General features: G+C 35.6%; 1 protein-coding gene across 2 annotated transcripts in view; it reads right to left on the bottom strand.

The window, feature by feature from the left end:
- Nucleotides 1–25,907, bottom strand: part of MSH3 (mutS homolog 3) — a 188,592-nt gene that overhangs the window by 52,188 nt on the left and 110,497 nt on the right. For both annotated transcript variants that reach the window (XM_030323803.1, XM_030323814.1), the window contains exons 16-19: nt 21,085–21,149; nt 18,364–18,480; nt 12,898–13,005; nt 4,856–4,967 (exon numbers count right to left, since the gene is read on the bottom strand). In XM_030323803.1, coding sequence (XP_030179663.1) covers nt 4,856–4,967; nt 12,898–13,005; nt 18,364–18,480; nt 21,085–21,149 — 402 coding nt within the window. The remainder of the gene's footprint in view (nt 1–4,855; nt 4,968–12,897; nt 13,006–18,363; nt 18,481–21,084; nt 21,150–25,907) is intronic.

Below are 25,907 nucleotides of genomic sequence, written 5' to 3'. Positions count from 1 at the left end.
CTAGGCAGAGGGAATGCCATCTGCCAAGTCCCAGAGGCATGGTAACTTGGGAACTACATGGCTGGAATTTTAAGCATGGTTTTAAGTGCGAGAGTGACAGGACAGGTTAGGAAAAGCCCTGCAGCTGCAGAATGGAGGACTGAACTGGAGATGGGCAAGATGGACATGGGGAAATCCAGCGCTGCTAAGTCCACAAACACTCAGATTATGCAGTGAATCGGGAAGGGAAACGAAAAGAGGATTTAAAAGAGTATTCCTTTCAATCCTGCTTGGAGAAGTCAAACCAAGGTTTCCTAGAAGATGTGGCAGAGCTAGGTGTCACAGGATAGGAAGAAATACACAGTAGCATCTGGTTACCACTGGAGCAAGTGTGACTAAACTAGAACTCTGAATTCTGAAAGTAAGGTAGGGGAAATATGTTTAAAAGATTCTTAGAAAGTCCTCACTTAAACCTGCTTTTAGTGAAACTACTCCTTCAGTGTTAGCGCCTGAGAGGGCTTTTTTTTCATCAGCCTTCTTTACATTGTTACATAATTTCCCTGAGAGATCCAGAATCTAAACTCCTGTACATACATCATGATCATCCTAAAATCCCTAACTCCAGCTCAGACCTCTCTCCTGGTCTTCATTTCACCTTCACATTAGGATCTTCACCCAATGTTACCCGAACACCTCAGAGTCACAGTTCCTCTCTATTTAATTCTTTGCTATATTTTTGTATTCTATAACAGCTAATATACAGCAGGTCAAGAAAATAAATGTTAGTCTGTTGAATGACTACTGGGATATCGTTTACTTTGAAATGCCTGTTCAAGTTTGGGGCCAATGTTCCTACCAGGTAGTCTGTTAGTTCCCTCATGGTTTGTGTTAAATACTCTATTAGTGTTAATGTAATTGAGTATGTCTCACACCACATTAGGGAGGTAGTCTGTCTCTTTCTTCTTTATAAGCCTGATATCATGCACAATACTGACACAAAGTGCGTCAAAATCGCTAAGAACAAAATATTCACAAAATAATGCTAATAAAAATTCATAAATAAATGCAAAATTGTGAAATGTGAAAAAAAGAGTATTCTTCAAACTGGCAGAGGAGAAGTAGGCAGAAAGTTGGCTTGTTCAGAAGAACTATAATAAGTTCACATAAGACAGAATCCAGAAAAGTATATTATAATCACATGTACAAAAGACCATTTCTTAAAATTACATGATTATCAAAAGTAACAATGTCATTTGACTTTCAGGAAATTATTTTCAGGCTATATTTTATAATTAACACCTATAAATTATTTTAAATTGAGTTTTACATAGTAAGTTCTTTTTCAACACTATCCCTATATATAAATTTATACCCTGCAAAATAGAATGCACTTCACCATAGCAACAGTTCTATATCAACTCCTACTCAAGTTAGAAAAAGCATATGTAAAAGAAATGAATATTCTGGAATATTCTAAAGTGCCTACTGGAAAAAAATCTCTCCATTTATTTTGTAAAAATTTAAATATAAAATTTTAATGTTTCCTTAAAACATTTTTGTAATTAGGTAAAAGGCTACTTTAGTTTCTCAAATCTTGCTTTATTAAACAGTATAATACATTTTTTATTCATTAAAAAAATTTTTTTTACCGTTTATTCAGTTTTTGAGAGAGAGAGACAGAGCGTGAGTGGGGTACAGACAGAGAGAGAGGGAGACACAGAATCTGAAGCAGGCTCCAGGCTCTGAGCTGTCAGCACAGAGCCTGATGCAGGGCTCGAACTCACAAACCATGAGATCATGACCTAAACTGAAGTCAGATGCTTAACCGACTGAGCCACCCAGGCGCCCCAGTATAATACTTTCAAAATAATGTGAAAGAGAAAAAAAAAAGAATGAAAAAGGGAAAAAAACAAAAAAAATCAATGTTGAAGATAACATACTTGGGATTGCGTTTGAGTTGGCTGGCGTGCTGGGGGATGGGGACAGTAACAGGAAGTAATGTTTAAGTGATTTGTAAGTAAAATATAAACCAAGGTATTAAATGTTACAACTATATTACTTTCTCAAGAAAAGCTATACCCCCACTGGTATTATGGGAACTGAAAAAGAAATTCTTACGTTCATTCTTCTTTTAAAAGTCAATAAAGCATCAGTACGTATTAACTTGGCTTGATAAATTAAGCAATTTACAAATTCCCTAATGAGAACGAACAAGTTTACAGACTTTGTGAACCAGATTATACACTACCAACAAGTCTGTGTGTTATATCAAAATGTAATCTTAAACTTAATGTAATTCAAAACACTTCCTTTCACTTACCACACTTGGGGCCAGCCAAATTCACCATGTGCGTATCTCTGTCACCCTTGCTCACAGCCCAAGAGGGAATACTCTGTTATATTCCCAACTCCCTTGCTGTTCTGGACTTCCTTTCTCTGACCTAATTTCTAACTGCTCTGCTACATTCCAATTTTCCCACTGAACTCTGAAAAATTCCCAAGCCCTTCTGTGGTTCTAACCTTCTTGCTTAATACCTCCTTCAAAAAGGCTTAAACTGAAACCTGGCTGTTGTTCACTTCGTTTGGAGGCTGCGCTTTCGGCCACATCCTGCCACACACATCTCAGAGTTCAGAGGTTCTCCCTTATGTGTTCTTATGTGTTTCTTTAGAACTTTACCACCTCTGCTTGTCCTCACTGCAGGCATCTACAAACTTCCCTGTCACCAGTCTCCATCCCTTGGAATCTTTGGCACCTGGAACACCTTTGGCTTTCCCTACAAATGCTGCTATTCTCTTAGATGATTTCAACATTCATGTGGATGACTTTTTCCCAAACTCTGTTCCTTGATCTCATCTCCAAAGACCTCCACTTCTGCTACCCACCTTCCACGGCCAAACCTAGGGCTTGCCATCTCCCAGAAGAGCACTATCTCTGAAATCTTAAAGTCAGGCATTTCATTCCTTGATACAACTTCTCTCACTGAACTCTTCCCTACAGTAAGTCACTGATCTCATCACCAGATTATTTCACTCTATGCTGACCAAGACTCTCACTTTGAACAAATTGTAGTCAGGCTCCTCCTGGGCCCTCTTCTCCACTAGGCTTCAACCATGGCCTCTAAAAATTGCACACTTTCAGCACAAATGATTTTGTTTACTCACCCCACTAAGACACCAGAATAAACACTAGCACAGTTTCTTGCAGCTGAACGCCATGTTCTTAGGATGACCCCAACCCTCTTAAAGTTCCTACCTGAAAAAGTACAAGACTGCCAGGAGAATTTACTGCTTCTTCCAGCCAAAAGGTGATGACCAGCAGAGAGGCCCCTGTACCTCCTCTGAGAGCAATTCCTTCAGAAAGCTTAGTTAGAAATCCATTCTCTGCCCCTTTGAGATGTAAATCTTCTACCACCTAGAAATGTCTTCTCAAGGTGAGTCATCTCTTTGAAATGCAAACATTCAAGAAGACAACTCTCCTTTTCTTTCCACTCCCCATATGAGGGTAGAAGCTCCAAATGCCAGTTAATAAACCCAGATAGGTTTCACATTAACCAATCCCCTTCCCTGCTTGTTACAATTTCTACTCCCTTTAATCTGCAGGACACCCCCTCCACTACCCACCCCATTCCTCTTTCCTAGTCCCTCACTCTCCCTTTAAAACACGCAGTCATCTCTGTACAAACTGAAGTTGAGTTCAGTCCACACTATCCTCTTTTCCCTACTGCAATCACAGTAATGTGATTCTACCCTTACCACTTTAATTAATGTATGGCTTTATCTTTGACAGTGTACTCTATGTAATACACACACACACACACACACACACACACACACACACACAAAGGCAAGGCACACATGCACACCCTCCCTCCCATAAGTTTGCTTTTTTTCCCCAGTTTTAATCACTCTCTTGCTAGTATTCTAAATCCTTTAGGAATAAATTCAAATTCCTTAATATGGCATGCAAGCAAACTGGCCTCTTCCTTATTTCTGAACCCTTCTTTCTTCATACTCACTTTTCCAGGTTACTCAACATCTTTCACTTCCCTGAATTCACCCTGCTCTGCCTCACTCTTGGCCTCTCCCATGTTGGTTCCTTGACTTGGTATGCTCCTCTCTACTTCTCTGGCCTATGCTGACTCCCTCTTCAGTTAGTATCTCATCCCCGGGAAACCTTGCTCAATGTTCCCCCTATAATAAGTTAGGTTGACCTGCTACATGCTCCTGAGACCACCTGGTTTCCTAGATCATCTATTATAACAGCAGGACAACCTTCTGGCTTGGTCACAAGCTCCCTTAGAGCAGTGTGTATCTCTGTCTGGCTTACTACTCTCTGTCCTAACACTTGCTTTGCTACTGAAGCTAAATAGGAATGCAGTAAGTATGTATTAAACGAAGAAATCTTTAGGATCATTAATGTTCTGTGAGAGAACTCTAGCCCATATGACAAAAGTTCTCATCACCGAAATGAGCTGAAACATCTCTAATTCTTTCACAGAACATTTTAAAATGGTGAAACATAGGTCAAAGCATACAATGATAAACACTAATAGGAATTTGCAAAACCATGGTATGATTCCACTCTATTAGCATATTTAGGCATTCATAAATGAAAAATATTTTTAGGAGTTACCTAGGATAATAACTTAAGATTAACCATTTAGTTGCTATATCTTTCCACTTAAGGATAATCCTTCATTGAAAATGTCACCAATTCCATATGTGGTGATGAATATAAAAGTAGAGCCCAAGATTACCACACTTAACGCTGAAAACCAGTTAAAACCTGTGTAAATCAGAAAAATGCTTATTTTGTATTTAAAAGTTTGGATCCGTGTTATCATCTTTTACTCATTTGGCATCACATGGTACTTACTGATAAATTCGTACTGTTGGGAACATATTGATCCTGTTCTCCCAGCAACACGTCAATCACAGGATGCCGGCCATTTTTAATCATGATCGTCCTTTCTTCTTGTAGAGTTGGTCTGCAAAAAGAAGCATGTTTCAACTTACTAGGCATGAAAACTGCCTTTTAAAAAAATCTCTAAGTTCTCGCTTACAAAACAGACTTTAAGAACACATCCAGAATAAGGCTTTGAGTATTAAAGTTAAATTTTAACTATAAGAATTAGGAGGACAATTATTGTAACAGTGTTTGAAGGACAAACTTCAGCAGAGTCCTACAGTAGCTCTAATGCTGAAGTCTACTTTACAAGATCTTTTTTAATTTTTATTTTCTTAATATTATCTAAGACCAATATTTTCATTACTAAAAGTTACAGTTCAGATTAGTGTTATTTAAATCATTTTTAGTAATAAGCAAATTAAAGGCTATCCCTGAAAATTAGTCCAGATTTAATTATTACATTAATAGAAATTATATTATGTGCTGGACTTGGGAGACCTAAACTTTTTATATTCTGTTCAACTGAAACATCTTTCTAGGGTCATTGGTATCTTTCACTTTTTTTTTATATAAAACTTAATTTTTTGCCTTGCTGGTCTTGTTTTTTAAGCTTTTAGACTTTGTTTTTATCTGTAGCTTTATCTATTTATCATATCCCCCATGAGCACTGCCCTACTCTCATTCTCCTTCCCAGAGATTACCACTGAGATCAGTGTGGTATCTATCCTTCCCAACTTTCTTCTCTGCATTTAGATTTTTATACACTCATTGCATTTGTTTGCGATTTATTTAAAAAAAAAAAAAGCAGAACAAATCAGGATCATACTGTAATGTGTATTTCTACAACTACATTTCCCCCCTTAACACTCAATATACACTAAAAACAATGGCTTCACTATTCACCAATGGACTCTTCTATTTTTTTTTTAATACTTTCATTTTACAAATGAAAGTACATTTCAAAATGTACAGTCATTACAAATACAGTCATTTTACAAATAATTTGCAGAAGGGGGAATTTTAGTAAGAACTTAAACAGAGCAAATCTCATATTTTTATTCCACATTTTCCTGCTCATAAAGGCATATATACTTGGAACGGACAATACACTCTCAATGTAATTAATTGCTCACCAACCATCATGCATGTACCTAGGACAACAGACATTCATAAATACTAATTTTTGATTTCAACACATTTCTAAAATGTTCTGGCTTATCATTATTTTTGGTTCTTCCCCAACTTGTATGGACGAAAATGTAATACTTGAATTTTTTGAAATCTTTTAAAGCTTATAGTTTTGTTGAGGAGAGGCCAGGCATCTTCTTTGCTCCACAACTGTAACAAATTTTCAGTTTTATATTTATAAATATCAAATCACAATAGTCAATCAAGTCAATATTTTTATTTCACATCGTCTATTTTCTTTCAGTCTTCTACCTTAAGCACCTGTCCACCTACAAACAGTATCAAGTAAACTTCAGGGCACAAATTTCATAAAAGACAAAAGAAACTACTACATGTCCTTTTGGCAAAACAGGATGGATCAGGTTCTTGTCACCAAATATTGCATGATGTGTGCTGCCTATGGAATAACTGACTGGAAAGGAACACATTTCACTTTGCCCTTAGAAAAATATATTCGCATAATTCTTGAGTTTGGGAAAATTCATCCAGGATACTGTCATCTGAACACTCATAATCTGAGATTGGGTTTATACAAGAAATTTCATTATCATCATTAGTATCTAGAGCACTATCTTTCTCTTCACATTCATCTTTTGATTAATAATTGTGAAATGTCTTCTGTCACTTTTTTTTGCTATTATGGGTGAAAAATAAAAAATTGCGAGTTCTCAGCTATGTTCAAAGAAAGTGAGAAGCCGACTATAATGGTGTTATCTCCATTCTTTTTGTAACTTCCTGAAGGATGATGCAGCACTTCAGGCAACATAATTAGAACCCTGAAGGATGGTGTGATAGTGAGTTCTATCTCACCTTTGCATTACCATTCTCTAGTTTTCTTAGACTTTTTAGTAGAAATAATCAATAAACAAGAATTAAGTAATTCCTGGGATGATGAAATAGCAAGATATTCCAGATATAGAAACAATAAAATCATTAAAGATCCCAAAATACATCTCATATTTATAAAAGGGTCCAATGGACCCATAGTGTAAATGCAAGACAGAATGAGTTTTATTCTTCTTTTTAAAAAAACATGAATTTTCTCTTTGTTCTTTGAAAGACATTTAAGAAACTCAAAAGCTGAAATTGAGTCCAGTGGACACTGATGGTATGGTATATTGAAGATTTAGGATAATTTCCTGTCATATCTTTAACATTCTTTGGAAGCTGCCACATAAATGAGTTAGCTGTTCTCTGTTGTTAAATATTTTAGACTGTGTTTAGATTTTCAAACAATAGTGAAATGAACAACCATGTATATATACACACTATATATACATACACACATACACACACACACACACACACACACACACTCACATACCCATTACATATAGACAAGTGTTTGTCTAAGCTAGAGTAAATTCCTGAAGTATGCTTTCTAAGTCATAGGGTTTGCTTATTTTTTATTTTAACATACAGAAACATCTATATCAGATGTCTGCATGGCTCAGTTAAGTGCCCAACTCTTGATTTCAGCTCAGGTCATGATCTCATAGTTCATGAGATTGAGGCCCACATCGGGCTCTATGCTGATAGCACAGGGCCTGCTTAGGATTCTCTCTTTCCCTCTCTTTCTTCCCTTCTGCCGCTTGCTTATTCACACACACATGTGTGCACTTACTCTCTTTCAAATAAATAAACACTTAAAAAAAAAAGAAATATCTGTATCAGTTTATCTTCCCACCAGCAGAATATGAAAGTTGACTTGTTTTTTCACAACTTCACCTAAAGGAGGTATTACCAAATTTTCTAATTTCTGACAATGTGCTGGGTGAACAGTGTCCTCGTATTGTGTTAACTTATACTCATTGATTATTAAGTTCTATGACTCAGAACTTTAGCATAAAACACATTTCTGAACTTACTCATAATACTAAGAAATAGTACTTTCCTAAATACTTAAATCCTTTTCCTTAAATATATCTGGCTAACAAAACCCCAAGTATATACCCTCACATTTCTCAAAGAAAGTAACTACAGTATCTTCTGAGTAAAAATTTAAAATTATCCTTTGGAAAGAGACATTTAAAATGACAGGAAAAGGACATTTTTTGGATTTCAAAGTACAATTCTAAAGACAGGATTTTTACCTAGGTGCATTATAAATTTACTACTAAAAAAAATGAAAGCATCTGTAAGTAATATCAGTTTTAAAATAAAATCCTAGGTGTTCTGCCAAGTGAAATCAATAGATCATTTTTCATGACACTGATAGGATTTCTGAGGAAGGTCTTCACTTTAGAATAAAATTTTGAATGATTTGTTCTGCTCGAAAATCTGTGAAAATGAGTGACTGACTTACTCTGTCACTATCAAAATTATATAAAGACAAAACACTTCCTGGTAGAATGAGAAGCAAATGATAATTTGGAGAAACGAGACGATACACTACATTAAGATAGAGCAAGAAGGATATGAAAAACATGTTGATGACACGGCATTTAAGAAGAACTAAGGAAATCTGGATACTGCCTGAAAAGAATGAAACACTGAACTTGAACAAATTTATTTTATATTTTTGAAACAGCATCTTTCTCCTTTAAATGCCTCAGGGAAACAATACAATTAGTAAAACAATATAATATCCAAAATACAAATTGGATGGAAAGACAGAATAAGAACTTTTGCCTCAAGGTTAGGCTCTAGTGAATAAAATGTCCTAAGAGTATTTAGAGAAAAAAAAAGAAAGATCGTGATTATAAAGCCAATAATCAATCTGAACTAACATCAATAGTTCAAAGGCACTAATATCTTTGAGCAAGCTGGAAATCTAAGGGGGAAAAAGTATAAACTTCAGATACTTAAATACTAGCTTAAAATGCATTTTAGATGAAAGTTTCCTATTTGGTGGCTATTTACACTCAATTTTATTTCTGCTAAAAAAAGAGAAGTTGATTTTATTTCCTAAAGTTTATGGTATGATTTTTCATTTAAAAATATTCAGGTGGATTTTTCTTTTAAGAAAAATTAAAAAAAAATTTTTTTTACATGTTTATTTACTTTTGAGAGAGAGAGAGAGAGCATGAGTGAGCGGTGGGGAGGGGCAGAGAGAGAGGCAGACACAGAATCTGAAGCAGGCTCCAGGCTCCATGCTGTCAGCACAGAGCCTGAGGTGGGGCTCAAACTCACAAGCTGTGAGATCATGACCTGAACCAAGGTCAGATGCTTAACCGTTTGAGCCATCCAGGCACCCCAGTGAATTTTTCTTAATACAAAATATATAGTATCCAATTTGGAAAGTATTTTAGCATATGAAATATTTCCTGAACTCATTTTCCTGATAGAATATGTCGTTTGGAACAATCCTACTGAGGACAAAAAGAAAAATTAGATAAAGTATAGAAAATAGTTACTTGATGGTACCTGATAACTAACAAGACATCAAGGAATTATCAAGCCAAGACCTGGGGCAGGACAGAGTCCCAGGGAGTGTGTTGATTCCTGAGGAAACAGCTGAGGGTAGAGATGAGGGATAGCCTGGCTCTGGACTGAGACACCAATAGGCTGCACACCAGGCATAAGAAATACATTTGAAGCAATAATGGCAGCTTTTGAACCTTTGAGTCATCTCAAGCCCAGATAAGATGACAGATTATTTAGATTAAGTAATGCCAGAGTATTTTCAGCGTCTTGAGATGTCTAGTAGAAGCAAATGTGACTCTTTCAGAGGAAATATAACATCAAGTTATTTCTATAATGATTCTACAAATATAATGCCTATAACATAATCAAAACAACCAGGCATCAAAAAGATATAAGAACAAAAATGAACAAAAACAAGGCAAGAGAAACAAGGCAACAAGGACCCATAAGGACTCCAGATATTTGAATTATCAGACACAGACTTTAAGATAACGATGCTTATCATGTTCAAAGAGACAGATAAGATAGAGAACCAAAAATGATTTTTAAAAAATAAATTGAATGGGTATGAAACATACTAACATATCCCATATTTTTATTAAAGACAAATAATTTTTAAAATACTTAATCCTTCCGATTTTTAAAATAAGTATCTTTGAAAAATATTATCTGCTATTTACTAAGTACTTATCATCTGTCTGGTCCTGCTTAAAAAGTTAATATAGATTTACCTCACTTAATCTGCACATCTCTTGAGAGGTAGGTATTATGGCAATGCAGAACCTGAGGATCAGAGAGGTTAAGTAACTTGCTTAAGGTCAGCTGTTAAATAACCAAGCAAGTATTCAACCATGTCTGTCTGATCCAAAGTCTACACTATGAAAGATATGCTTTAAAAGAGTTCAAATTTTACTTATGCAAATCAAGTAGTCTCTTGATATATGGACTAAAAGATGCCAAAAAAAAGGAGAAGTCCCTAAATGAAAAATCTAGGACCAAACCTGTCTAGTGTATATACTTAAAATGTTTGTTAAATCTCTGATGAGTCTACAAATTAATCAGAGTTTTATAGTGATGTAATAAGGGATGTATTTTCACTCCTCAGAGATTTTGCCAAACCTACATCTCCATAAAGAATTCCTGGGGCGCCCGAGTGGCTCAGTCAGTTAAGCGTCTGACTCTTGGTTTCAGCTCAGGTCACGATCTCACAGTTTGTACGGTCAAGCCCCGCGTCAGGCTCTGTGCTGACAGTACAGAGCCTGCTTGAGATTCTTTCTTTCCCACTCTCTCAGCCCTTCCTCACTATGTACATGCACACTCTCTCTCAAAATAAATGAACATAACAAAAAAATGAAAGAAAAAAACTTATATACGATGTGTAATATATCTATGTTTAAGTTTACAAATAGATATATAAACACATACAGATACAAATATTTAAATTTGGTATAATATAAACCACATACCATAGACATGGTTCTTCTGGTCTTACTAGCTGCAGCATCAGCAGTAACAAATGGCAAAAGGCCACTTGAAGAAGTATAAGAAGAGGTAAGCCAGGCACAAGTATTTTTCAGTGGGAAGAGCTTTGCGGGAAGACACAGTAAGGGCATAGGTTGTAGCCGATCCTCTACTTAATTCACCAAAAGAATCCTTTAGGAAAAGTTAGCTTCACAAACCTTGTACAGCAAGAAAGAAGTCCTACTAAGATCACAGTACATAAGGAAGAAATCAAGTCAATGGACAGTAGATTCTTATTCTCCCAGAACTAGATTCAACTACAGTAAATTTACAGACCTCATTTTTATGGATGATAAATGGGATAAAATTTTTGAAGCCCTCTGATGTGAGAAGAAATTGGGCAATAGTGAAAATGCAAAGAACCTATTTTAAACAAAACTATTGTGCCCAACACTGTTGGTCTCCACACATAAATAGATGGCAAAACAAAATGAAATGAAATAGCAAAGTACGTTTTTAATCTAAAACTGGCATAGCCAATTCCTGCAATTCTCGTCCCCTAAATAAATAAATAAATAAATAAATATTTTACAACAACCAATTTTTTAACATCCACTATGGGTATTATGCTAGGTATAAAGAACATTGAAATGTTCAAAAAAAAGCTATTTGGCTCAAACTAAAGAGAAACCAAGATATGAAAGACGTATGAACAGCAAAACATATCTACTCAAACACAATGAATTCTTTATGTCACAAGCATTGAAGGCAGTAAGACATCTATGTTTTCTTTTTATTCCTCACCATAGCCAGTGAGGTAAATATTCCCTTAAATTTCCTTAAGTATATGAAAAAATAGGCTTTGTGCTACAAACTGAATGTTTGTGTCCTCCCCAAAATTCATATGAAACCTAATGTGATGGTATTAGGAGGTGAGGCCTTTGGAAGGCGATTGGTTCATAAGAGCCCTCATGAGTGGGCTATGCTTTTATGAAATAGATAGCCCAGAGAGCCCCCAATATGGCAATGGTCTCCAGACCCAGAGAGCCACCAGCACAAAATTCTAGCCTGGGGGAGCCACAGGAGGGAGCCAGGCACAGAGCACCAGCAGACATGGGAATATCACAAAGAAACACTTCAGGGGTGGGGCCCAGGCATAGGGCCACCAAAGGGGCAACATGACCTGGAGCTCTGGGGGCCCAATCTTTGCCCAGCAAAACTACAGGAACAGAAATGCTGCCCCAGTAGGTCTGGAAGGTAGGATCCTCACCCAGTGGGCCTGGAGGGCACAGCATTGGGCCAAAGATTTGGCTCAAGCTTAAGGTTTTAAATTTAAGGAAGAACAATTTGAGAGCAATAGAGAACACTTCCTCAAAATGGATCATACAATGAGTCCCAGCCATATCTGATTTAGATGGTATTTATAATCATGAAGTGAAACATATTACAAAGTGTTTAAGTCAAAGCTAACAAATGAAAGGATTATGCTTTTTAAAAAATGTCACCAGAGCGCCTGGGTGGCTCAGTTGGTTAAGCATCTGACTTCGGCTCAGGTCATGATCTCGCAGATTCGTGAGTTCGAGCCCCATGTCGGGCTCAGTGCAGACAGCCTGGAACCTGAAGCCTGCTTTGGATTCTGTGTCCCCCTCTCTCTCTGCCCCTCCCCCACTCACACTCTGCCTCTGTCTCTCAAAAATGAATAAACATTAAAAAAAATTTTTTTTAAATGTCACCCACATAAACTTAAAAACTGAAATATATAACAATCACTTCTGGAGTCACATCTGCTTTCACTGTACTAAATGACAGAGCAAGCAAGAAAGGAATGTGTTAATTTCAAATCAAGCTATATGTGTTGACATTCAGCTTTACAAAGGGTGCAAAATATTTGCATATTTTAATATTTTATAATAAAAACGCTAAAATTAGTGGAATAATGCCATCTAATCTAAAGCACTGAAAGGGGGTGGGGGGAGTGTTAAAAAATACGTTACCTGCAGTAATTTCCTTGCTTAGCGACCTTGGCCAGGGAGAAAATGCAGTCAACAGTTGCTAGGTGATGTACTGCTTTACACAAGGAGTGATAATGTTCGCTAAAATCCCTACAGAAGCAACAACAAAAAGGTGAGGACACTGATTTCTTAGAGCTATAAAAGCTGTACAATAAGTAATCACTTTATTAGTTAAGATGAGCATAAACAAAATAACCAGGGATACCTAAGAAACATGGAAACTACACTGAAATACTTTTCAGTTTAATATAATAATTTGATTACTGAGGCTTCTTTTGTTTCATTTGGATAGAACTACATATATTTAAAATAACTTCTATAAAAAGATGTGTACTATTAACACCATATTACACATTTCATTTGACCATGACAAGTCAACTTAGATATAATTAACACAAATGTGATCATTTTCATTCAACTTAAATAACATGAACTACCCAGATGGGTCAGCCTCCCTTTGTGCTTCTCCTTGATAGCATCATACAAACTAGGATTAACAGTTTCAATATCTTTTTCTCACGCTGAATTGGAAGCTTCTTGATGGTAGAGTCCATGTTTGTCTGATTTGCTTATCATTATCAAGCCCTAACATACTGCCCATAACTTTGGTATACAGTAGCCATTATAATAAATTTTGTTAAAGGCAAGCAAGAAAAGTACTTTTTTTCAGTGATCTTCAGTTACATTATTAAAAATGCATATATAAATTAAATTTTAGATTTATTTTTAAAAAGATAACAATCATTGTCTCAAATCTTTGGCTAACTAAATAGCTGGTGATTAAAAGCTTAGAAAACTGTTATTGAAAGATGTATTTAAAAATATATAGGAATGTATGCAAGTGTTTTCTTTTTTTTTTTTCTTTTACTTAAATTATTCCATTATCTCATATCACAGGTATACTTTACAACCTTTCAAAGAAGATTCCCCCCAAAATGAGAGTATTATGCTGAATGCTTCCCTTAAAAAAGATTTCTCTGTTGTACAATGTGTTTCAGAAACTTTGAGATTTAATCTGTTTACTTCTTAAACCCAAAAGTTTTAGAGTACTTCCTAGCTTGAAAAGGATATCCCGATTAAGCTACTATGTAATCAGTTATTCCTATATTATCACTATATTGAGTTTTTAGAATCTGTAATATGATTTTTCCAGTAATATTATAAAGGTATTGTATATACATGACTTTTCCAAATAGAGGCAACATTTTAAGTATCCAGTTTTACTTTTGTGTTAACTTTATGAACTGAAAAGTATATTTAGTATATTTTATACCTCTTTGTCTGAACATAGTATAACAAATATAATTTACCTATTTCTCACTGAATTAATGTTCATTAAAACAAGCAAGAATTCCACTAACAGTGTTAAGAAATCCCAAGCAAAAAGGAGATTGGACCCTGGCATCAGATAGATAATGTTCTGTTGTCACCTTAAAAATGACTCAGTTTGGAGGCTCCTGGGTGGCTCAGTTGGTTAAGCATCTGACTTCTGGTTTCAGGTCAGGTCATGATCTCATGGTCATGAGTTTGAGCCCCACATCAGGCTCTGTGCTGGCAGTGCAGAGCCTCCTTGGGATTCTCTCCCCTTCTCTCTCTGTCCTTCCCCCCTCACACTATGTCTTTCTCAAAATAATAAATAAACAAACAAAATGACTCAGTTTTGAAGATGTCACATGGTACACAGACCTTACATTCCTGAGTGACTGCTCAGTGATCATGCCTTGTTATTCCCGGTGTAACTTCAATTTAGATCTAACCACTGGTTTACCTCTTGGGCTGTGTCCTATTCTGTCCCTGTTCTCATCACTGACCCATTTGGTCTTCCTATCCTGGCACTCTGTTTTGCCAGAGAGCAGCTACGTTTGATATTTCTGCTCTTATCTCCCTTGATGTGAATATCAAAGTACCTTCAGCTTTAAACATCAGTCATTTTTTTCATACTCTCACTCCCTCCTTCTCAGGTCTTGTCCAGGCCGGCAAGACCCTAATTTAATTTGCTACTTATCTAGGAGACTTCGGTTGAGGGTAACTGTCTTGATGATATTCTAGTATATGGAATTGAAATGAGTGACACAGCTCTCAGGGGGTACCATTTCAGTTAAAAAAAAAAAAAAAGAAAGAAAGAAAAAGAAAAAAGAAAAGGCAGAGAGAGATAAGGGAATTATTTTGATGTAGCCTATTATGTTCTTTCTCATGTCAATTACATAAATAAGACATGTGAATAAAATAAAAAACCGTCATAAACCTTTAATATCACCATTATAACTCTCAAAGTCTTGTTTGACTTCTTGATCTTTGTCCATTTGCTACACTTCCCCAAATTTCAAAGAGATTACCCATACCTAGAAAAATGACAAGCTAAAAAACGGGCAACTCAAGTAACAATCTGATAGACTGGGATTACAACATAACATGAAACTTTATCACTAAGCCACCAACAAATTTAAGAATGAAGCCATTAATCTCTGGTCAAAAGATATTGCTAGGTCCACAGGAAAAAGATTAAGACACTTGGGTTCTAAAGCTGTTATGACAGTTTACCATCAGATGTTGCCCAGTGACATCTGAAGTTAACAAAAAGAAAGTTATCTTATTTTTTATTTACAAATTTATTTCTAAAATATTTAACTACTGTACAGGAGGCATTATAACTTAATTTTTTAAAAATCTGTAATCAAGATTATTCAACATCCACAGCCCATCTTCTAGAATACAGAAGAAGAGACACATTTTTTGAGAGAAGTGTCCATTTACTTTTGAAAGAACTTTCTTTCAGCCTTGATTTCTTGCAATATTTTGATCCAAACTAGTATGACTAATGCATAACGGTATCTCAATAAGAGACATACACGTGTATAGCTGGTATTCAATCCTCTGATGTCAGGTTCATTGAGGTTAATCATTTTTTTAAAATAACATCATATTCACACCATCTGGCACCTTAATAAGTACTGTGCTTAACAATATTGTTCTCAAGTGGGGGCTCTAGTTGCAAAAGCTGTAGCTAAAATTGAGCCAATATTTTTTTTGATAAAAATATAATGTATTTTTCTTATTTTGAAAGTAATGTAAGTACATTAAAGTTACTTTTGATATCATGTCTTTGCAAAGTAAATTAAAATCTCCAGTAACCTCACCATCCAGAAGTAATCAGTTAATACTCGAAGATATATATAAATACATTTCTTCAAAGAAGATACATAAATGGCCAATAAGAATATTGATAATATAATAATGACATACATATATTTAATCTTTTAAGATAAAAGGTTTGTATGCCGTGTGTGTATATGAATTTACACATTACTGTTTTGCATCCTTTCTGCACTTAGCAATGCAACATGAATATCATATCCTTTGTGATATTGTATTTAATGTCAGCTTACTCATAGCAATTCTCAAAGTGGTGGTATGATGAAAGTAAAATTCTCCTGGGTTAATTTCGTAGAAGGGCCCAGGCAGAGGGCTGAAACAGTAAGAATGGTATGCAGAAATGGTGGGGTGCTACAAGGGAACAACAGAAGGGACAAATCAAAGAGACATTTCAAAGGTAAAAAAGACAAACAGGATAACAGATAAAGGGACAAAAAGGAAGACAGAATCAAGAATAAAGCCAAAGTGTTTGCACTGGGAGATCTGAACTTCCTTTAGCCTAGAATATTAGCAATGAGAACATAAACCAGATGTGTAAAATTGTGTATACTGTGAATAGAGTGAATATGTATCAACTCACCAAATTGCAAGATCCTAGAATGTGGTCCCTGAAGCCTGAAAGGAATCTAATTTTCATGTCTCAGTGATACTTCTAAGGGCAAAACAGGAGAACTAGAGACTCAAAGGCCCTGAAAACCCTTAAAATGGAAAATTGAAAGTGAAGTGGAAAAGGAAATGAATACACCACTAAGTTTCTATCCCTGGGTCCACAACTAGGAGTCAAGATAACCTCAGGAGATTCAGGACAAGTAAAGTGGAATGTCTTTCTGATGCTATAATCCAAGACTCCTCTGGGCAAACAGCTACCTTTTAAAAACTGTCACACAGAATCTTTTTTTTTTCACTCGCCAGACTGGTTACTTAGCTCCTGGAGAACCTCGCTGAATACTTACTGTTTAAGGTTTTAAAGAGAAAGACTACCAGAGAGATTTCTGTTCAGAGTGACGCCTACGTATTTACCATAGGCAGCCTCTACAACCTGATGGTAAAGGGCACAACCTACCGCTAGATACCCGGAGTTGAATCTCGGCTCCAACCAATGTAGGCAACTTACTCCTTATTTCTGTATCTCAATTAATTCATTTGTAAATAGGGGGTGATAATATCTCACTCAAAGATATCATCTGAAGAATAATAAAGTGCTTGGATGAGCGGTTCATAGCTGTGGACTCATGAAGGTCAATTGTACATCTCTTTTCCCAACTCCAATCCAGCAGCAGCTTGAAATCAGCCCAGGTAGGAGTGTTTACACTACAGAAATCAACAAGCACCACAAACACTACTATTCTTCCAGAGAGCTGGCTGTTTATCATTTATTTACCAGCACACCCCAGACTTAACCCTGTCCGTATGAACACACAGCTATGAATAAATCCAGCTATGAAACATTCTTTGAGGCAATGGCAAGGGCTCTTCAAAAGAAAATCTCATAAAAAACAAAAAAATGTGGGAGATTATTCTAGATTCAACTAGAAAAGAAACATAGTAACAAAATGCAACATGTGAAAGTTGATTTGAGCTTTCACTTAAAAATCGGGGAGGGGGACAGAATTAAAGAAACTCAATATTCCTTAAATTAATATCAATTTTTTAGATGTGATAATGGTGTTAAGATTATATAGTATAAAGTCCTTAGTTTTAGATGTATGCTTAATTAAGATTTAGGGGGAGGGGTGAAGTGTTATAATGTCTAAAATGTACTTTCAAACGGTTCAGAAAAAAAAGTCTATGAGAGATATAAAAAAAATGTGGCAAAATGTTAACACTTGATAAATGTAAGTGAAGAGAGTGTCAGCGTTCATTTCAACTTTCCCATGTTTAAAATTCTTTAAAATAAAAAGTTAGGAAATACATAGGATGTAAAATAAGAAAAAAAAATTAAATGGGGATAATAAAAACAGAACAACTAACCCATATTTGTCCAACTCTGAAAATATTAGGCCTTTTTTTATAAGTAAATGATGTCCAAAGTGGAATTTGAAAACGTGACTCTACCAAGCATCCTTAGCAACTAAATGTAGGTACAGTAACAATAAACTATATTAGGTCTCTCGTTACGGACTAAGATGAGCTTACATTTCAATGGACTAAAAATAAAATGAGAGAACACATGTACTCAACTATTTTATGGCAGGTCACAAGCAGTAATCTCTACTTTTCTTTTTGATAGAAAGATTTTTCCGGTCTATTTCTCATAGCAAAAAAGTCAGAGTATATTTTTCATTGTAAACTCACTCTAGAAAATCAAGCCATTCAGCACTGCAGTCAAGGACTAGCTGCTCCCGGAGCTGATTCAGACGTCTGTAATTTTCTACAATAAAAGGAGAGTGAAAGCGGCTCACAGCTTTTGTGCTAGAAGAGGGGAAGAAACATAAATAGGAAATCAAGGTTACTAAGAAACCACTAATACCTTCACTTCAGAAAATTAAAGTAGTTATTTATTATTCTCTGATGAACCTTGAAAGTAAATAGCTGTAAACAGAGAACATTCTTTAATTATGATCCTGAATTCTATCGATTCCAAAGATCTCTGTTGTAAATAAAGTACTTGGAGTTCATAGGACTTTGTTCAGGAAGCTCTAAAATGCATTTTAAATTATACCCATATGACAAGTTCAGAGTTTAGAGCTTCCATTTCATAAGCAGAAAGCTTTTTTCTTTAAGTTACACTAAATGAAAATGCTTGCTTATTAAAAAAAAGATCAGAAGCAAATAAGTCCCGACAAAGCTGGATACACTGATGACGGTCATAATATTCTTTAAGTTTTATACTTTTCTGTATGACTACAGTATTTCAGTGAAAAAAAGAAAACTATAAAGAATTACAAAGAATAGCAGTGCATTAATTCAGGAGGCAATCAAAGAAGAATGCTTCGTTATCTAACTGTAGATTCACAGCGGCTCCAGAAGGGAAGAAATACCACATGCTCCTCGTCTGAGCTTGTGTATAATTTCTGCTTCTTCATCAAGAAACTGCATAGCACAAGAGGGCCTGCCACAGGTCCCCAGTCAAAAAGTCTGGCCCAAGGGGCGCCTGGGTGGCGCAGTCGGTTAAGCATCCGACTTCAGCCAGGTCATGATCTCGCGGTCCGTGAGTTCGAGCCCCGCGTCGGGCTCTGGGCTGATGGCTCAGAGCCTGGAGCCTGTTTCCGATTCTGTGTCTCCCTCTCTCTCTGCCCCTCCCCCGTTCATGCTCTGTCTCTCTCTGTCCCAAAAATAAATAAAAACGTGGAAAGAAAAAAAAAAAAAAATTAAAAAAAAAAAAAGTCTGGCCCAAGGCTCTAACTCTGCCTGCCACTTACTTGCTGTGTGACTTTGGGCAAATATAACTGATCTTCTCTCAACATCACTTTCTTCATCTATAAAATGGGGATAATGACAGTATCTATGTCATAGGTACTGTTAACAGGATAAGACAGTGCTTAGCAAGGTGCCAATGTCCCATGACATTAGCACCCAATGTTAAGCATTGTTTTGTGGATGTGGTGATTATTACCACTATTGATGTTATTATTATGTTTGAACCTTGAGAAGAGAAGGTTGGAGTTAAGTGACAGGCAGGTGATGACAGACTGCACTCTGTTCTTTGTTTGCTCCCCTACTCCTGTCACAAGTATGTTTAATTTGGCATTATTGGAACAGGGGTGAGACTTTCACATGCAAAACCTGACTGATAATCTAACCTATCCCTGTCAAGGTTCTGATGGCCAAGTAACATATAAAATATAACAATGAGCTTCCCCCAAACTATCTTATTTATTCTTTCAATTTACATCATTGAATGTTCACAAGATGCTGACACTGATTTATGCCTTCCTTATTGCTTCTGAATTATCATCTAGACTTCTATGCAAACCTATTTGTCATAGCTTTCTCTTCCGACAAAATTCATTCAGTGAAACATTTCAGTTTCTTAGATAATTAGATGCACAATTTTAAATAACTTCTCTTCATAAAGCATATTTTGATTCATTAGCTATAGTATAGGACAGAAAACGAAAGAATACTTGCAAGGAGAGAAAACATCCCCTAAGAACAAAATACTCAAATCTCAATTATGGCTTCTAGTAACATGTAAGAAAAACAAGCTAAAGAAACCCATGATTGTACCTTCAGGATTCTTTGATAGTGGCAATAGATACTCATTTTCTTTTTGAATTAAAGTTAAAATTATAATAATCGTTCATACATGTCAAAATTTTCTCCCATCCTTAACATAGTTCCTTCATACAATCACCAGCTACTAGGCTCTCTTCTGCTTACTCAGGCAAATCTAACATTTTCATCTAAAGTTCATGCAAACATATTAATAACAGTAGTAATAAATATTTCACAAAGAATACGATTCACAGGAGTATATACTTCTCTAACACCACTTCTTTAAATGAGTCCCCTCTTGGGAATTAATGCCTAACCAAGGAGAAAAGGCAGTCTCAATGCGGTTTTCTAATTTTGTTTTTGATTAAATTTGTTTTCATCAATTCATGATACAACTTACAAAAAAGAAGATGTAAACAACTATTATAATTATGTGGCATGGAAAGCATCAACAATAAAGAAATGCAGAGAGAGCTCAGTGAAGCAGAAAATGAAATTTCAGGTATGGCATTCATCAGAAAATTCAAGCAACCAAATTAATTTTATAACTGAAGATCCTCCAACATTTTTTCATGTGTTTAAAGTGTACTCTAAGGTGTAAGAATAAAACAATAATAAAACAAGAAAACAAATATATACAAATAAGATACTCTTTGGAAAAAATATTTTAAAATCAATGATAGAAAGAGTTTAAAATAATTATTTCTTTGGTTAAAAGTTCCATAAGAAAACCAAAGGGGAAGAATCACATTTAATGTCATGAATATGGTTATTATCATTCCAAAAACATACAGGTGTACATGCTCATAATGTGTCATTATAATTCACGTTAAGAAAAAAATGTATTTTTAAACCTACCTTCCAACCTTAACCCAATCAGTTGGTATACAAGATACAGCAGAATTCTTTATTTCAATCATAAACTAAAAGAAATATAAATAAAAATTACATATTTAAATGATTAACCATTATATTTTTAAAGCTACCTCAAAACTTCTATCAGTTTAGTAAATACTATTCTAAACATTCAAAATAAATCCAATACTGTTAAAAGGGAAGTTCATGTATGTCCAAATATATGTTCATGTATACAACCAAATATTAATAATTAGGGTTGTAATACTTGCAATAAAGTACAACTTGTATTCAACAAAAGTTTGTAATAAGCATATAACTTCACAACTTAATGTTTATAACATTATCATGTGCATACTACAAACGGTGATTTTTCTTTAACGGTCTCTTTCATTTATTAGTACCCACTTACTTAAGAATTCTATTACTCAGTAATACGATTGAATTTCTAAGTACATACAATTTTAAAATATCAATTATGAAGTGCTATACCAGTTTGAGATATGGTCCATCCCTTATTCTGATCAGAAGAGGATTTATTGTCACGGCTGTTACATAAAGAGCCCAATATCTAAAAGTATCCTCATGAAAAAGCACAGATTTCTTCAGCTATCAGAAGATATTTTATCCCAAGGGTATTTTAAGTTTTCACTTATATGAACTATATCTTTATTAAGCCAACTGCGTTCTGCAAGCAAGCTTTTCTGAAATCGGCCAGGAAGTGAAATCAACTTCTACTATCATGCCTTTCATTTTTAGCATTAGTTGTAGGTCATCTCTTCCTCCTGCTTACTCTACTGTATTATTGCAATGAAATTCAATGTTTTATTTAAGTGAATAAACACACAAACATTTATTTTGTACAGGAGGGAACCCAGAAGCTATGTGGCTACCACTAATTTTGAGATGGCGGCAGGAACTTCTTTACATATACCAGTTTTATAACATTTTAGGTATTCACAATATGCATATTATTAGTAGTGTTGGCCTATCTTTTGAGTTTATTTTTCTGTGTAGTTTTTCATAGAAATTATATTTCATAGAAACAACATAGAAATTATTGGAGTGCCTGGGTGGTTCAGTCAGTTTAGTGTCCAACTCTTGGTTTCAGCTCAGGTCATGCTCTCACGGTTCATGAGTTAAAGCCCCACATCGGGCTCTGTGCTGACAGCGTACAGCCTGCTTGGGATTCTCTCTCTCCTTTTCTCTCTCTCTCCCTTGCTCGTGCACACTCTCTCTCTCAAAATAAGTAAATAAACATTAAAAAAAAAAGATTCTGCTTAAAAAATAATATAGAAATTATTGGTTAATTTTAAGAATTTTCATTCTGAGAAAAAATTTCGCAACTAATGAGGCCTTCTTATATGGAGACAATACAATTTCAAACCTGCTACACCCAGTTAAACAATTAAGAGTGAAGAGTCTAAAAACTAGCCTTCGGCTACAAAAAGTAACTGAGGAAAAAACCCACAAAATAAATATCATTGACAAGAAAGATAAAAGCGCTTTAAGATTATGCTAAAAAAACTGCCTAAGTATTATTGTTAAATGCCCAACAAGAAGGTATATTGATCCTTTTATAAAATAATTCTGGGAAGAGCTATGCCTGCAGTAAACTGCAAAATGCAGGACCACAGTGGCTCACTAATACTTGGGAAGAATACATCTAGAACCGTAATAACTAACACAGAGCTCGACTGGAGTTACTAAGGAAAGGAAGGCAGAAATTTTGAAAATTAGTTAAACCTGTCTCACTGGGCAGCCAGGGAGGCTGGCTTACTTAAGTAATTTGCCATAACAGGGCAACATGGGGCACCGGATTCATATCTGTGCCTTGCTACTAGTCATGGCCCTTTGAAGCATGCTGGGAATAGTGTGCACCATATGGTTCAATCTGTAAGTATCAAGGGTCTACTCTAAGGACTACATATCCTCAAAGAAGCCAAATGCAGAGCCAATACTGGATGGAAAACAGGGTGAGAGTTGGAAAAGCCCACATAGACCTTCTGCTTGTTACACCCCTGGGATTACTTCCTCAAGTTGATGCTGGTCCTATATGTCCTCTTCTTCTCAGCTGGGGTTTCTCCAAAAACAGACTAGCAGGTTTTTGTTCTCTTCTACACTACCTAAGGAATAGGAAAGTTTCTCTCTGTTTCCTTCTACAAATATTCTAAGAATGAGCAGACAGGCCTTTTAAGAATTTTATTGCTACAAAAATGGAAACCAACTAAAATTGGAAATTAACAAATATTTCAGAAAGCTTAGAGTATTCTCACAGCCACTTTCCCTGCTCTACAGTCCCTGTTTCTTAGGTGGTGATGCAAAGTGTGCCATGATTTCTTCTAGCACTTTCTCTCATACTCCTAGGATCCAATTCTTTGTTGCTTAAATGTCAGATACCATTACTCAACTACAGTCTGTCGTATCACTGGGCTGGCATCATAGCTAAGTTTGCTTAATTCACTCCAGAAACTGCTCTCTGTTTTCTTCAATACCACACTTAACCCATTCCTACTATCCCCCTCTTCTTTCTTCTCCTCAAGAATCTTCAAATATTTTTTTTTTTATTTAGAAGTAAGATTTAATGGAGAATGCTTTTCATATCTTAAACATACCAAGCAGAATCTGGATATGCTGCATGTTGTGAACTAATGTTTTTTCCTAAAGATTTCTGCCTAATATTTCTTCCCTTTCCCCTAGGAATAATACTTACCAGTACTACTCCAAATCTAAATATCACCCCATATCCATTCCATATTTGATTCAAGATTAAAAGATAATTCTCTAGGGGCACCTGGGTGGCTCAGTCAGTTATCTGACTCTTGATTTTGGTTCAGGTCATGATCTCATGGTTGTGGGATCAAGCCCTGCCTGCTTGGGATTCTCTCTCCCTCTCTCTCTGCCCCTCGCCCACTCGCACATGCGTACACTCTCTGTCTCTGTCTCTGGTCTCTCTGTCTCTTTCAAATAAATAAATAAACATTAAAAACAAAGATGATTCTCTGTATATCTAAAATATGAGAAAGACTATCATAGAAGCAGTGAACTAAGTTTCTGCTTTCATTATTTTCTTACAAATACTATCAGAGTCAGAGATAATAATGTGCATAGTCAGTAAGGCTTATAGTATTCTAATAAGTACATAAAAACTGGAAACAGAGGTGAAAAATGAATGTTCTCAAAATTTAATACTGGCTTGACAATCTACTTATTTTTACCAATAATAACAAAATCCATGTACTACATGGGGCTGCTAAAACAGGTTTTTTAAAAATTGTTACACATGTTATATGTACAGAATAAAATTTTAGAAGAGAAGGGTATAAAAGAAGAGCATATATAAATTAAGGACTTTCCTGCTATCCTCTTTCATTTCTCAGAGGTAATCATATTTGACAGAGTCGGTTCTCTGTACTTTAAGTATTTCTGAATAATTGTAAGTTTTTAAAACAGAATTTGATAACAATGCTGAAAATCTAGAATTCATTTGGTGTTTGAATAGAATCACTAATTCTCAAAAAATGTTATAAAAGTGATTCTGGGGGCGCCTGGGTGGCGCAGTCGGTTAAGCGTCCGACTTCAGCCAGGTCACGATCTCGCGGTCCGTGAGTTCGAGCCCCGCGTCAGGCTCCGGGCTGATGGCTCGGAGCCTGGAGCCTGTTTCCGATTCTGTGTCTCCCTCTCTCTCTGCCCCTCCCCCGTTCATGCTCTGTCTCTCTCTGTCCCAAAAATAAATAAACATTGAAAAAAAAAAATTAAAAAAAAAAAAAAAGTGATTCTGTACTGATGTACTATTAAAATTCTGTACGTTTTTTTTAAAACCATTAAGAATCCATCCCACAGTTAATAACTAAGAAATTTCTTGCCTCAAACTCATCACCTTAACCTGAAGGTTAAGTAAAGAATAAGATAATTTGTATCTCCCTAATTATTTGTAATCCAATTACTTCATCTCCATACTGTGCTTTTTCTTAAACTTCATTACCACACTGATATAAAAAACAATAAAACAAAACAAAACACACTAGTCTACTATTGCTTATGAATTCCTGATCAGTTTTCCCCATTTTCACTGTAAAACTGCCAGCTGGATACAGGACTGTCCTCCCAAGACTTAAGCTTTATTTTAGTTTGTGTATTATGAGCTCTAAGATGTCTGGGTTTTATAAAATAAAATGTTAATATTTGTGAGTTAAGTGAAATAAGGACATGGTAGAAAGACTGGAGTCAGGCAGGACTGGGCTTCTGACTCGGGTAACTTACCTAACTACTCCAAACCTCAGTTTTCTTTGCTGCAAAATGACAACAGCCCCTTTTTGTGTTATTATAAGGGTTAAAAAATACATGTACAGCTCTTAGCACCATTCTGAACAAGTGCTTGATAAATGGTAACTATATTAGTAGTAGTAGTAGTATATGAAGAACATTTACATAGTGCTTTAGGATTAAAAAGCACTTTTCATGTATTTTAACTCAACTGGTTTTTAAAGTAGTCTCATGACACAGGTTGATTCTGCTGTGGTCACAGAGCATGTAAGTGGGGGAAGGGGCACTTACACACACAGCTTTTCCCCACTGTAACACCAGGTCACCACTTTTCTACTACCTATCTTTTATTAATGTTATTAAACAGTTTTGGTCATCTCATTTTCAACAATAGCTCAGAATAGTGGTGGTAAGGTCATATGTTACTTTGCAAGGTCTTGATTGCATAGTGAAACCAAGTGATGCAATTAAATATTTGGTTATGGGAGGGCAACCAAGTATAAAGATTGTCAAATTATTTTTCTGTTATATGGAGTTCTATGTGGAATATACTGCAAAAT

Source organism: Lynx canadensis, chromosome A1, assembly GCF_007474595.2.
Source record: "Lynx canadensis isolate LIC74 chromosome A1, mLynCan4.pri.v2, whole genome shotgun sequence".
Classification (NCBI taxonomy): domain Eukaryota; kingdom Metazoa; phylum Chordata; class Mammalia; order Carnivora; family Felidae; genus Lynx; species Lynx canadensis.
Note: the sequence above shows the minus strand (reverse complement) of the source record. Positions and strands in the feature narration are given on the sequence as shown.